This window comes from Narcine bancroftii, chromosome 1 (genome assembly GCF_036971445.1).
Source record: "Narcine bancroftii isolate sNarBan1 chromosome 1, sNarBan1.hap1, whole genome shotgun sequence".
NCBI lineage: Eukaryota > Metazoa > Chordata > Chondrichthyes > Torpediniformes > Narcinidae > Narcine > Narcine bancroftii.
The window spans coordinates 206,048,939-206,063,210 of NC_091469.1; the positions used below are offsets into that span (position 1 = coordinate 206,048,939).

General features: G+C 38.6%; 1 protein-coding gene across 4 annotated transcripts in view; it reads left to right on the forward strand.

The window, feature by feature from the left end:
- The window catches only part of LOC138738624 (prostaglandin G/H synthase 1-like), a 56,818-nt gene that overhangs the window by 15,717 nt on the left and 26,829 nt on the right, over positions 1-14,272 (forward strand). For all 4 annotated transcript variants that reach the window (XM_069889234.1, XM_069889225.1, XM_069889210.1 and 1 more), the window contains exons 3-4: positions 2,586-2,702; positions 4,256-4,399. In XM_069889234.1, coding sequence (XP_069745335.1) covers positions 2,586-2,702; positions 4,256-4,399 — 261 coding nt within the window. The remainder of the gene's footprint in view (positions 1-2,585; positions 2,703-4,255; positions 4,400-14,272) is intronic.

The following is a 14,272-nucleotide window of genomic DNA, read 5'->3' on the forward strand; positions in this document are numbered from 1 at the left end:
CCGTTCAAGGCACAGATTCATTCTAACTATCCTCCTATTTCTACTTTGGCTAGCTCGGGGCACTGGTAAAGAAGTCATTAACCTTTGGGTGAAAATTCTTCTCATGTCAATCCTGAATGTCTTATTTGGAGACTGTAACCCTGCTTCTAGAAACTCAGCCAGGTGAAACATTACCTCTGTATTCACAGAGTCAGGAATGAGACCATTTCTCAATCTAAACTCTATAGAATATAGGCCCAGCCTGTTTAATTTCTCTTTATACAACAACCCAGATCCAGAAATCAATCTGGTGAACTTTGGCTGCACTTTTGCTTTTTAAAAAAATCTTGATGTGATCTCACCAAATAATTACAGTAAGATCTCTTTGCTTCCATATAAATCCTCTTGCACGAAGCAAACGTTCTCACTGCATATTGTTATACATGATAATAAACTTGAATTTGTCCATTACAAATAAGGAGGTAAGACACATTTGAAGGATGAGTTAACTGAATGCACAACATGATTACTCCAAGCTCCAGTTTAGTCAACATTGCAAAACCACAGTAGGAGCCTTCATTCAAGGGAAGCAGTTGCAGACTTTGTTGCAGATTTGAAAGTTTGGAAGAGACTTTGCAGCATCACATTGTTTGGGCTATCCAAGAATATCAAAGGAAACTAAATGTCAAGCAAGCATTTGATGTTACCCAAGTAACGTCAACGTGAAAAGCTCAGCATTTGCATCGTAACTCAGAGATGCCTCAGAATGTTGACAACACACAGCCTAGCTCCAGAAAAGGGGAAGAACTACCTAACTGGGAGAGGCATTAGAAACAATGGGTGCAGATGCATTATAATTATAATCCATTTATTATAATTGTAGAATCAAGGAACATCTGTCAACAGATGTTTGAAAAGAATGCAACAATACTAGAGGACATGCATTTAGGGTGAGTTGGGGAGGGGTGTGGTTTAAGGAGATGTAGAACATAGAACACTACAGCCACTACAGGCCCTTCAGCCTTCGATGTCATGCCAACCCATTTATTCTTTAAAAAAAGTACTAAACCTTCCCTACCTCATAACCCTCTATCATCCATGAGCATGTCTAAGAATCTCTTAAATGCTCCTAATGTTTCAGCATCCACCACTATCCCGACAAGGCATTCCAGGCACCCACAACTCTCTGTGTTTAAAAAAAAACTCACCCCTGATGTCTCCCCTAAACTTCCCTCCCTTCACCTTGTATGGATATCCTCTGGTATTTACTTCTCCTGCCCTAGGCTGGCTGTCTACCTTATCAATGCTTCCCAGAATCCTGTAGATCTTTATGAAGTCACCTGCAGAGCCCATTTATAATGAATATCTGCATATGCCATATTGGACGTTAGTTAGACTCAGTCTGCTTTCTTACCAAAAATAAACTTCCACAGAAATTTCTAAAAACAATCTTCTTTGAATTGTTACAAACTCAAAGGACTCAACAACCAGCAGCAAACAGACTATAGATACTTAAACAAAACTTTTTTTCTTAATACATAATAATATCAAATATTTAATATTCTTTGGCTTGGCTTCGCGGACGAAGATTTATGGAGGGGGTAATATTACTATTAACTTAACCCCCTTCTAATTCAAAATGCATGTGTATGTAATGTTTATGTGTTCAGGAAAGTTCTTTTTCACTGTCCAGTCATTCACTGTTCACTTCTTCAAGTTCACTGGTATCATGCCATCTTCCATACTGTGCACAGAATTAAACATTTCTGATCTTCACCAGGCTCTGGTGCTTTAACTTAAATTGTTACCACTCAGGAAGGTCTTTGTTGGTTTCAGAGAGATTCATTGTTCTTTGGACACACAAAAACTGATCTCTTTCAATCAGCCGCTGAAATGTCTCGCCAAAGAAACTTGCCTCCTCTTGGGCTTTTCCAAAAGATAACCTCTTCTTCCAGGTTACCACAAAGAGTTCTTCCTTTTCCCCTATTTCAGGAGAAACACATTAACTAGCCACACCCTCTACAATTGACTACAGAGATTTATAACTAACTGAACTGGGAACTCCAAACCTGTCTTGAAATAGGGTCTTGCCACAGGTCTGCAAACTTGCAGTCATCAACACCATCTGCTGCAAAATCTCTTAGTCTCTCTCTCTTTCCCAAAGAATGAATGTATTCTCTCTGTTTGCAAAAGCCACATGGCCTCTCTTGGAACAGGAACCTCCAACCAGCAATTTAAATTTCTGGCACCAGTCTTAATAACAAAATATTTTTAGTTCTTGCGCCTGGGCACTGTATAAACATGCTGATCCATTAACTCCTACTTGTAAAATTTTAACAAGTAAAAGCCAATGGGAGACATGAAGTCTATCCCTGCACGGCACTTGAGATGTTGGTTTGCAAAATGTGATCTAACAACTAAACCTCACAATCTTATGCCCTTTAAGAAATATTTTAGCGTAATTTTATTACAGAATACATTTCATGATTTTGCCTGTGGCTGCACTGCAGCAGTTCGTAAAGAGTGAAAACTTGCATGTTAATTTTTTTTTTTGCCAATGTGATATCTCAGATCTTTAATTAACTCTTAGTTTGGTCTTTTTATAGTAAATCCCTGCTGTTATTGGCCCTGCCAGAACAAAGGAGTGTGCGTTAATGTAGGACAGGAAGGTTATGAATGTGACTGTTCGCACACTGGATATTATGGAGAGAATTGCACTTTATGTAAGTTTGTTATCAATCACTTTAATTGGTTAAACTATGTGATGGAATCTCACTCAATGCATGGATTTGAAGCTCGCACAAACAGATTTTAATAAAGAGGCTTTATTCTCTATTATGGCATGGTTTGTTTTTGGAGTGTATTCATGATAAAACTGTGCAGTCAAAGTTCGCGTTTCCAGAACTAATACACAATTTACATGTTAAAGTTGGAAGAGTCTATGCAACTTCACTGGGTCTAAATCCTCAGCTTCCTACCTACAGTACACTGAGATCATCTTCACCACACAGATGGCAGTGGTTCAAAACAGTGGTCTTACCCACCTCATCCACATCTGAGCAGCAGTTCTCATTCCCAAAGTCAAGTGATGTTTCTCCAAGACACAAGTGGTAAATTGTCTGGGCAGTAAACACTGCCGTGGAGCTGAATTTTATTGCCCAGCACAGTTTGTGATGAAGCCACAATGTGATCGGTGTGGATCATGGATTGTTGGTGGGCAGGTGTGGTGGGAAACAAGCTCGAAGGGTTGAAAAATTGACAGGTCTGGACACACAGTAGCAGTAAACCGTTATTTATAGTGGCGAACATATTATACGCAGTAGGACATGCACACCCGCATGCAAACAATTACAGAGGGTTAAAGCAAGCAATACCTGCTACCCCTCCCCCAACAAGCAGGCACAGGACTCAACTTACAGAAGCTATTAATAATTAGATCAGATAATCCAGATGGTTCCCTCATCTACACACCTCCCAGTGGGTTAGTTCTCCAGCACTGTTCGCAATCTCCTGTCTGGATCAGCTCAGATAGCAACCTCAGCAAGAGGAGAAAGAGGAAAGAAAGTGGCTGGACCATGCAGTCAGGTTTTATACCTGGGATCTGGAATTTGTCCGAGGTACTGGCTAATGTGACTTCAAGTGACCAATTGGAAGGTGACTTCAGGTGACCAACCATAAGGTAGAATTGGCTGTGACCGGGCCTGACATTCCATAACACAGGGCAGTGATCTTCGATCTCTTTTCCTGTCCAACCATTAATGTGACCCTCTATGTTACAACAGGTGAGATGGACAAATCATGTTATCCTATTACCTGAACTGATGTTTCAGGATGGAAAAAAAATGACTTATTCCTGGTGCCTGTTCCTAGATTCCAAATGAGTAGATTTTAATTGACTGCCTCAGCCCTGTGTTGGTTAGTGTTCCACTCCCATTGGAAGATATGTCAGCTAAAATACTACTTACACATGCAATGATACAAATACAAGTTTCACGGGCCTTGAGGTAATATTTATGCTTCATGTGAATTAAATTTTCTAAAATGTCAATATTCCCAGAGATTACCCAATAAATTGGTGGGTTTGGGTTATCAGATGCTCATTGATAACTGAACTGTGCACTCTGGAATAATCAGAAAACCATCTCGTCCAACAGAAACCTTGGTGGCACTGATTGGGCAGTGGGTGGGATTGATAAACTAGGACAAGGGTAAAATTGGGAGATTCTGGTATCAATGTAGTCTTGCTGTTGAGTGAAAGATGTATTTTTAATTCCAGCATATTTCTGGACAAGCGTTCACACATTTTTGAAACCAAGACCTGCTTTCTCACATTATCTACTGACACATTATAAGTGGCTGTGGAATGTTGTCAATAAAATTTCGTTCATCACTGACAACATGATGCGACTGGTTTTAACAGGTTTGTGGAATTTCTTCATTTTCATATTGTGAGAAACAGAAGAACCTTCACAGAATTTGCTCGAGACAAAAATTTAGAACAAAGAAAATTTATTATCACAACAATGTAAAGTTGGGTGCTTCCCCTTACCCTGGGAATACACACACACACACACTGGGGCTCACCCAACTTTTATACAGTTTATTTCAGTATAGAGTTACCCTCCCCCTTACATTCTTCTGCCTCCTGGATGAATTTGGCATTAGGCAATCCTGTCTGCCTATGTGCTGTTTCTGTGAACGGAGGACCAGGGGGTATCCTGTCTGACAAACCTGCCCTTGTCCTTATTCACACCTTCCCAACCCTCAGGGCTTACTAACTTATATGCAGAACTTGCTAATTCTGTCTAAGGCTTACTAATTACATATGCGGAACTTGGCTGACTCTGTCTAAGGCTAGAAGACCCTTATCTTATTCAGACTAACTTTACTTCCTACTACATTCTATTATCTACCCTTATCCTATTCATACTGGCTTTATTCATTACACATATATCCATACTAGCTTTCTTCATCTCTCATATTTTCATATTGGTTTTACTCATCGCTCACAATATCTACATTTAGACATATGTAGGAGACATTTGTGATTAAGCTACTCGTTCATCAATGGTGTTTAAAGATAGTATTTGAACTAACACAGGGATCAGAGATAGCTAACCTGGGTCATTTGTGGTTTGTGGGTCAGGATGCAGTAAGCCCTTTCAAACTGCCATGTAAAATGGGGTTAACCGGGCAATTTGCCCAGTTAGCCCCCCAGTTACATGGCATTTAGAAAGGGTCCAACTGGGTCAATCTCATCAGAACCCAAACGGGTCCCTGACCTACCTCAGAGGTAGTCAGGGAACCTAGTTAAACTTACCTAGGTCTCGTCCACGGCTGATTCGAAAATGAAAGTGGCTGACCCGCTTATTCCGGTGACATTGGCATTTGCGTGCATGTGTTACCGGGCAGTCAACATCAGAACATCCAGCAGTATCTCCGGTGAGTGCGTGATGCATCATGGTGGGGGAAGGATCCCCCTTAAATTGCTGGGTTGGCAATTTAATGGGTCAATCCCCCTTCAATTTAAAAGCACCCAGGTCCCTGGAGGGCTACACAGGCGCTGCAGTTTAAAAGGGGCTACTGATTTTGTCTCGCTGAATTTTGAGACATTCATATAGCATCTTTCACATTCCTTTAACAATGGCCAAAGCACTGTACAAATAATGAGTATATTTTGTAGCAATATTAATATTTGGGGAGAATTTATAAGATTTAGAGTAGGTCACATACATACACACATTTGAAAACAGATCTAATTTGAAAGACTGAAGAATTCACATTACAGAATGTAAACACCTTTCACAGGTAGGTGACCATTGTCTTGTTGGAGTCATGCTGTCTATCAGTACCTTTACTGCAAAGTGCTCACATAAAGGTCAATTCTGGATTTTGTTTATCTAACAACAGATGGGAGCAGAAGAAAGAACTCCTGTTGTTTTGCTCAGGAAGGTGGGGGTTTTGCAAGACATGAGTCACATGCTCTCTTTGGGGTTGCAGTTGGAAAAGATAGTGATACCTCAGTTGTGGAAATCCTGGAGCAACAAATATCTCTCTTTGCAAACCCCACAAGTACCTTCCTGAGCAGTAAACATTTACTTTTCAAGCACCAAGCGTGGTGAACTTTATACGTGTTAAATTCTGTGCAGAGTATGGTGATTGCCTGCAACCAGAGAACTTGGAAGAAAGAGAAGTGAGATTGAATTGTGAACCAAAGAACTTTTCTTGAATTTACACACACATTGCGTACACGTGCACTTAGAATTAGAAGGGGGTCAATTTGGGTTAGTTAAGTATAGAGTTAAGTTAATGTTTGATTCTATTTTCATGTTTGAAGTTGATTAAAAAAACTCAAGTGATGGAGTAGTGGCTGGTAGGGGAGTACCAGCCCTCTCCAGAAAAGAAGAAATAAAGTGAAGAAAATACAAAGTTCAAGAAATACAAAACATAACAAATAAAAGAAAGTTGTAGAGAAAAGAAAGAAAATGGCACCCAAGAAGGAAAAAATAAAAACAATGTAAAAAAAAAAGAAGAAAAGACGACGGAAAAGAAAGGAGAAGGCCTTACCTGCATGAAGAAACAGGGAGCCGTCGTGGAGAAGAGAGCTCATTCTCCGAGGTTGGTGACGACCCCACAGAGTCATGACCCCCTAACTGCTAGACTGAAAAAATGGCTCTCTGAGCCAAACAAAAGTGCGCAGTGCACTAACTAAGGAGAAGGAGAACATCGACGGGAGGGGGGCTCAGCCAAGGAGCGGGCAAACACAACGTGACCAGCTGAGGGATGCCCGACACCAGGCCTCTCAGCTGAAAGAAGAGGAAAGCGACAGGAAAGAAGAGCAGCAGCAAGAGGCCCAACAGATGAGTAGCCCAGAAGAAGACCAACAGCAAGAAGCCAAGCAAGAAGAAGTCCAGCAAAGTGACACAAGCAATTCATCAGGAAAGTCAGAAGAGACACAGATACAAGGAAGAGAAGAAGAAGAAGACACAAACACAGGTGCAGACACAGAAGAAGAGGAAGAAGACCAAGATCTGCACAGAGAAATAGAAGGTAAAACAGATGGACAGAATATGGATAAAGTTTTATTTCCAAGAACAAATGAGAGCATTAAAAGAATGGTTGACATTAGAATTTAGTGAAATTAAAAGAAAAATGAAAAGTACAGAAGAAAAAGTGAATAGATTAGAGTTGGTCATGACAGAAAAAGGGAAAAGAGTAGAAAATGTGGAAGAACAAGGAATGGCTGTAGAAATGGAAGTGAACGATTTAAGAAAATTAGAAGAAAGTGATAAAAAAAGTTAGTCACAAGAGTTGTTAGCTCAGAAAATTGATACATTGGAAAATTATAGTCGGCGAAACAACATAAAAATAGTGGGGCTGAAGGAGGGTGAAGAAGGCACAGACATGAAGAAATTTATAAATGAATGGATCCCAAAGGTCCTGGGAATGACTGAAATGCAGGAAGGAATGGAAATAGAAAGGGCACACAGAACACTAGCGCCGAAACCACAGACACATCAAAAACAAAGATCAGTTTTAGTAAAATTTTTGAGAAACAAGAGAAAATATACTGGAGCGGGCAAGGAATAAAATTAGAGAAGACAATAAACCATTGCAATACAAGGGTCAAAAAATATTTTTTTACCCAGACATAAATTTTGAACTCTTAAAGAAGAGGAAGGAGTTTAATACAGCAAAATCGATCCTATGGAACAAAGGTTATAAATTTATGTTAAGACATCCAGCTGTGCTTAAAATATTTATTCCTGGGGAGCAAAACAGACTGTTCTTGGATCTGGAGGAAGCACGAGAATTTGCAGAATGCCTGCAGGACAGAAGAAGAGATGAAAAGTTGTTACAAGAATGAAGAACGGTGATAAAATATATATAAAGATGTAAAAATAATGTATATGTAATAACTAAAGAAGGGAAAGAGAAGGGAAGAAAGGAAGTAAAGGGGAAAAAAAAGAGGGTGAACTTTGTTATATGTGTAAAAAAAAGTCTTTTCGGGGGGGGAGAGAATAACCGTCACTGCGAAATCAGTTGACACTTGCGAGCGGGTTCACAATCCAAATGGAGAAGGGAGTTGTGGTTGCCCGGCAAGGGATAAGGGGCAACTCAGAAAGGGGGGGGGGGAGACATTTGGGGCTAAGAGAATATTGGATGTGGGAGTTGTTGAAGTATTTTATGTTTTAAATGTGTTGTCATCCATTGAGTTTAAAAAGTGAAAACTGAGAGATGAAAATGGGGAAAAGGGGGATGGTGGTGGTGAGGAAGTGGAAATGAGGTGAAAACAGGATATGAGATGGCCATGTTGAATTATATGACTATAAATATCAATGGAATACATAACCAAATTAAACAGAAGAGGCTATTAAATTTCTTGAAAAAAGAAAAAAATAGACATTGCATTTGTGTTGGAGACACATCTAACTGAAGTGTAACATAATAAATTAAGGAGAGACTGGGTAGGGCACGTAGCGGCAGCATCATATAATTCAAAAGCCAGAGGTGTAGCTATATTAATTAATAAAAATGTAGCAATCAAAATAGAGGAAATAACAGATCCAGCAGGGAGGTATGTAATGATATATTCAGAATTTTGGAATTTGCTCAATATATATGCACCTAATGAAGTTCATGCAAGATATTTTTTTGAAGATTGTAGATACGCAGGGGAATATATTGATAGGAGGGGATTTTAACCTTAATTTGGATCCAATGTTGGATAAAACTGGACAAAAGACTAGCAAAAAGAATTTATGGCCAAATTTATGGTTAAATCAATGCAGGAAATGAAACTTATGGATATATGGAGGAGGCAGCACCCAAGGGAGAAGGAATACTCATATTATTCGAGTAGGCATAAAACATACTCAAGGATTGATATGTTTTTGTTGTCGGCCCATATTCAAGGGAGAGTTATAAAAACTGAATATTAAGCTAGATTGCCATCTAATCATTCACCCTTGTTATTAACAATAGAACTGAAGGACATCCCACCAAGAACATATAAATGGAGGTTAAACTCCATGCTACTTAAAAGGCAGGAATTTAGAGTTTATTGAACGCCAAAGTAAAATGTACTTTGAAATAAATACGGAATCAGTGAAAGACAAATTTATATTATGGGATGCAATGAAAGCCTTCATCAGAGGGCAGATAATAAGTTATGTAACTAAGATGAAAAAGGACTACAATTGGGAAATAGAACAGTTGGAAAGGGAGATAGTAAGTACAGAAAAGGAACTAGCAACAAGGGATGATATAACAAAAAGAAGAGAATTGGTGGACAAAAAAATAAAATACGAAACATTACAAAAGTATAAGGTGGAGAAGAACATAATGAAAATAAAGCAAAAGTATTATGAACTAGGAGGAAAAACACACAAAATATTAGCCTGGCAACTTAAAACAGTACAAGCTATAAGAACTGTATTGGAATCAAGGAAAAAGGACAAACAAATTACATATAATCCAGTGGAGATTAATGAGAACTTTAAGGAATTTTATGAACAATTATACCAAACTGAGAACGAGGGGAAAGATGATAAAATAGAAGAGTTTTTAGCTAAAATTGAACTGCCAAAATTGCAAAAAGAGGAACAAAACAAACTGACAAAACCATTCGAAATAGAAGAAGTACAGGATATATTAAAAAAGCTGCCGAACAATGAAACGCCTGGAAAGGATGGATTCCCAATAGAATTCTATAAAACATTTAAAGAGTTATTAATTCCTCCTCTCCTGGAAGTAATGAACCAGATAGAAGAAACACAAAACTTGCCAGATTCATGTAAGACAGCAATAATTACAGTAATACCAAAGACTGGGAAAGATCCACTAACACCAGCATCAATATAGACCAATATCTCTACTTAATTCAGATTATAAGATAATAGCAAAATTATTAGCAAACAGATTGGCCGACTGTGTACCAAAAATAGTAAAACAAGATCAAACTTGATTTCTTAAGAAAAGACAAACAGCGGATAATCTCTGTAAATTTATTAATCTAATTCATGCAGTTCAAGGAAATAAGATGCCAACAGTGGCTGTTGCTTTAGACGCAGAAAAAGCCTTTGACAGGGTAGAATGGAATTATTTATTCAAAGTATTACTGAGGTTCAATCTACCAGAAAAATATATTAATTGGATTAAAGCATTATATAATGGACCATTGACGAAGGTAACAGTAAATGGATATGTATCGAACCAATTTAAATTAAGTAGGTCAACTAGGGAGGGATGTCCACTATCTCCCTCTCTGTTTGCTTTAGCAATAGAACCATTTGCAGAACTGATAAAGAACCAAAAATAAAATAAAGGATAAAAATAAAGGAGAAGGTGTATAAAATCAGTTTATTTGCAGATGACATCATAGTATACTTAATAGAACCAGAAATATAAATAAAAGAACTACATAAGAAATTGAAGGAATATGGAGAAATATCGGAGTACAAGATCAACGCAAATAAAAGTGAAGCGATGCCAATGAATAATGCGGATTATACAGAATTTAAAAAAGAATCACCATTTAAATGGCAAACACAAGCAATCCGATACCTAGGTATTAGGTTAGATAATAATTTAAGTCACTTGTACAAATTAAATTATCAGCCACTAATAAAGAAATTGCAAGAAGACTTAGAACATTGGAAAGAATTACCGCTAACATTGATAGGGAGGGTAAATTGCATTAAAATGAATGTCTTCCCAAGGATACAATACTTATTTCAATCATTACCAATTCCATTGACAGAGAAATTCTTTAATGAACTAAAGAGAATAATAAGGAAATCTTTATGGAAAGGGGGGAAACTGAGGATAGCGTTAGATAAATTAACAGAGAGGTACAACCAAGGTGGTTTGCAGTTACCAAACTTTAAAAATTATTATAGAGCAGCACATTAAGGTATTTATCAGATTTTTATCAGACAAGGGAAAAACCAGATTGGACTAAGATAGAGCTAGATAAAATAGGGGAGAAGGTACTGGAACATATACTTTATAAGCGGGATGAAAAGCTGGTATGATATAAAAGCTCACCAGTATTGCATCATTTACTCAATATATGGAAGAAGATTCACTTAGAAAGGAAAAAAAATACCAAATACCAAAATTATTATTGACGCAAAATCAGCTAATCCCTTTTATAGCCTTTCCTTTAGAGAATGGGAGAGAAAAGGAATTAAAAGAATAGAAAATTGTTTTTTGGGAAATAATTTAATAACATTTGAATAATTGAAGTACAAATACGGAATAACTCATGGTACAATGTTTGCATACCATCGACTGAAAGCTTATTTAAAGGATAAATTGGGAAACAGACTGAGATTACCAGAAGGAAGCAGCTTTGAATATGTGATTACAGACACAATGATAATTAAAAGATTTATAACGAACATGTACATCAAGCTGCAAGATAAGGAAAATGATGAAATAAGCTATAAACCCAAACAAAAATGGGTAAAGGATTTAATCATGATGATAAAAAATGAAACATGGGAAATGTTATGTTCTGGAACTATGAAGAATATAATAAACACAAGGTTACGCATGATACAGTATAATTGGTTACACAGATTATATATCTCACCTCAAAAGTTAAAAAACATTATCAGATAGATGTTTTCACTGTAAGAAGGAAACGGGAACAACAGTACATGCAATTTGGGCTTGTGAGAAAGTGAAAAAGTTTTGGGAAGATCTAAATCAGATATTAAATAAATTCACAAAAAATAACATACCAAAAAATCCAGAGATCTTTATTCAAAGTAATATAAGAAGTAAAGAATTAGGCCTCAAACTGGATGAAGCGCAAAAAAGATTTATTATGATAGCATTAGCTGTAGCAAAAAAATTGTATAATGTCAACTTGGAAATCGGAAGAGAGCCTGAGAGTACAGCAATGGTACATGGAAATGAATAAATATATTCCATTGGAAAAAATTAACATATAATTTAAAAAACAAAGTCACATTATTTGAACAAATTGGGAACTACACATGGAACACAACAGAAAGGGCTTGCCTCGGACCTCCACCCCCTAAAATGATAGAATGAAAAGAAGACGAAATGAACTGATCCAGTGTGTAAAAGTAGATGTCACAATTTTCTTGTTTATTTTCATTGTGTGATGACATTGTTTAATGGTTTTATTGTATTGTACATGTTGAATATTTATTGGTTTTGGAGGGGGGTGGGAAGGGGGGGAGGGAAGATAGGGGGGAAAAAAAGGGGAGAAAATGACACTGTATATTTAAGAGGGAAATGTTTGTATGTATTTTGGTTGATATGGTTCACAGTGTGAAAAATAAAAATTTTATTTTAAAAAAAACTTTTGTTTTGAAAGCCTCTTGCCTTTGTGAATGTCTATTGCTGCTGGGTTTTGGGGTCCTTTGGGCACGTAACAATTTGATCAACTGCATTCGGTGTACCTGATGTGGCCTTCTCATCAGTGCGACGACATGCAGATGGGGTGACCACTCTGTCGAGCACCTCCTCTCTGTATGTGGGTCTAAACTTAGGCTTCCTGTAACCAGCCTTGTCAATTTCCCCAACCATTCCTACAGTGACATGTCTGTTCTTGGCCTCATCCGGTGACAGGGTGAGACCAAATGTAAACTTCAGGAACAGCACATCATATTCCTCCTGAACAGCCTTAACCTTATCGATGTGAACATTTCTAATCTCCCCACCCCCCAATTCTCCACAGTTCCTATCTTCTCTTTACCTACTCCTGTACTTATTTCTTTTCTCTCTCTAACTCCCTCCCCCTTCCTCATGGTCTCTCCCTCTACCTGTCTCTCTACCTCCTGTACCTTCTGTCAAATCAAGATGTGTTTATTTGTTGTTCATACTATAACCATTGCAGGGTACCTTGAAAATGAGATAGTGTTTCTCCGGACATGGAGCTGCTTATTTACACGGCTAAATTACATCAGAAACATTTTTACAAATAACATATCACTTTGTTACATATGCTAGCCCTACATACCTGGAGTTCAAAAGCCTCACAGTTTGGGTGAAAAAACTTTCACAATCTGGTCATGAGGACCCAAATGCTTCGGTACCTCTTCCTGGATGGCTGGAGGGTGTGTGGAGTCCTTTACAATGTTTATGGCTTTCTGCAAACAACGGCCGTTATAAATGTCCATCTTAAGGGGGATCCTGCCCTGTGATGACATGGTGAGTGACATGTCACGCAGCAACAGGGAAATCCCCTCGGCAGTCTTTACTATCTGCTGCAGGGACTCGAGGTCTGAGTTGGCGCAGTTCTCGAAACAGGCAGTGATGCAGTTATGAAGGATGCTCTCAATGCATCCCCTATACAATGTAGTGAGGGTGGAAGGTGAACTTCCTTCAACCTCTGCAGGAAGTAAAGGCATTGTTGGACCTTCTTGGCAATGGATCTGGCATTGGGGGACCAGAAAAGATTGTCCACCAGGTGCATGCCAAGGAATTTGGTGCTCTTGTCTACCCCGACGGTGGAGTCGTCAATGGTCAGTGGAGAGTGATCCCCCTGGGCTCTCCTGGTCAACCACCATCTCTTTCTGTCCTATACCTTATCACCGCTGGGCCTCGCTCCCATCTTCTTTCTCCCTTATATTCTATCATAGTTTTGATAAAGGGTCCAGACCTGAAACTCTGACAGACCATTTCTCCACGATTTTGTCTGACTTGTTGAGTTCCTCCAGCAATTCTTTCTTTGTAATAGAATTCAAGTGTTTTCACCATTAAATGAAGGAAGTGTAGCCACCAATATGTGCATATTAAGTTTTCAAAAAGCAGAACCATGAGGTAAGGTAATTTACTGATATTGACGAGTATTGAACAGTGCCAAGTTTTGGAATTCTGATAGCCAAGGATCCATGCCAGTGTTTGAACTCTGCCCAAGTATCTTCCCCTTCACATCTCCTCAACTCTCTGGTCTGACACTTACCCTGAGTCCACAGTGAAAGGAAGATTGGGGAACATCAAGCTCCTTCATCATCTACCCGCCAATAGGTGCTTTCAAATTGCAGCACACGGATAGCCCTCCTGGGACCCAGGTGAGATTATTGGGTTGTGTGTGCCTCCTGCACCTTTCAAATAGCAGCCTAGCCTACCTGTTAAATCACCAACCCAGCAACTTAAGGGGGATCCTGCCCTGTGATGACATGGTGAGTGACATGTCACGGGGCAACAAGGAATCCCCTGTTCCCTGTGTGTCCTTTCTGTTTAAAGCTCCAGAATATCTGGGTGAGCCATTTCCCCTTTCACATAGGCAGAGGAAGACACCAGGGTAAAT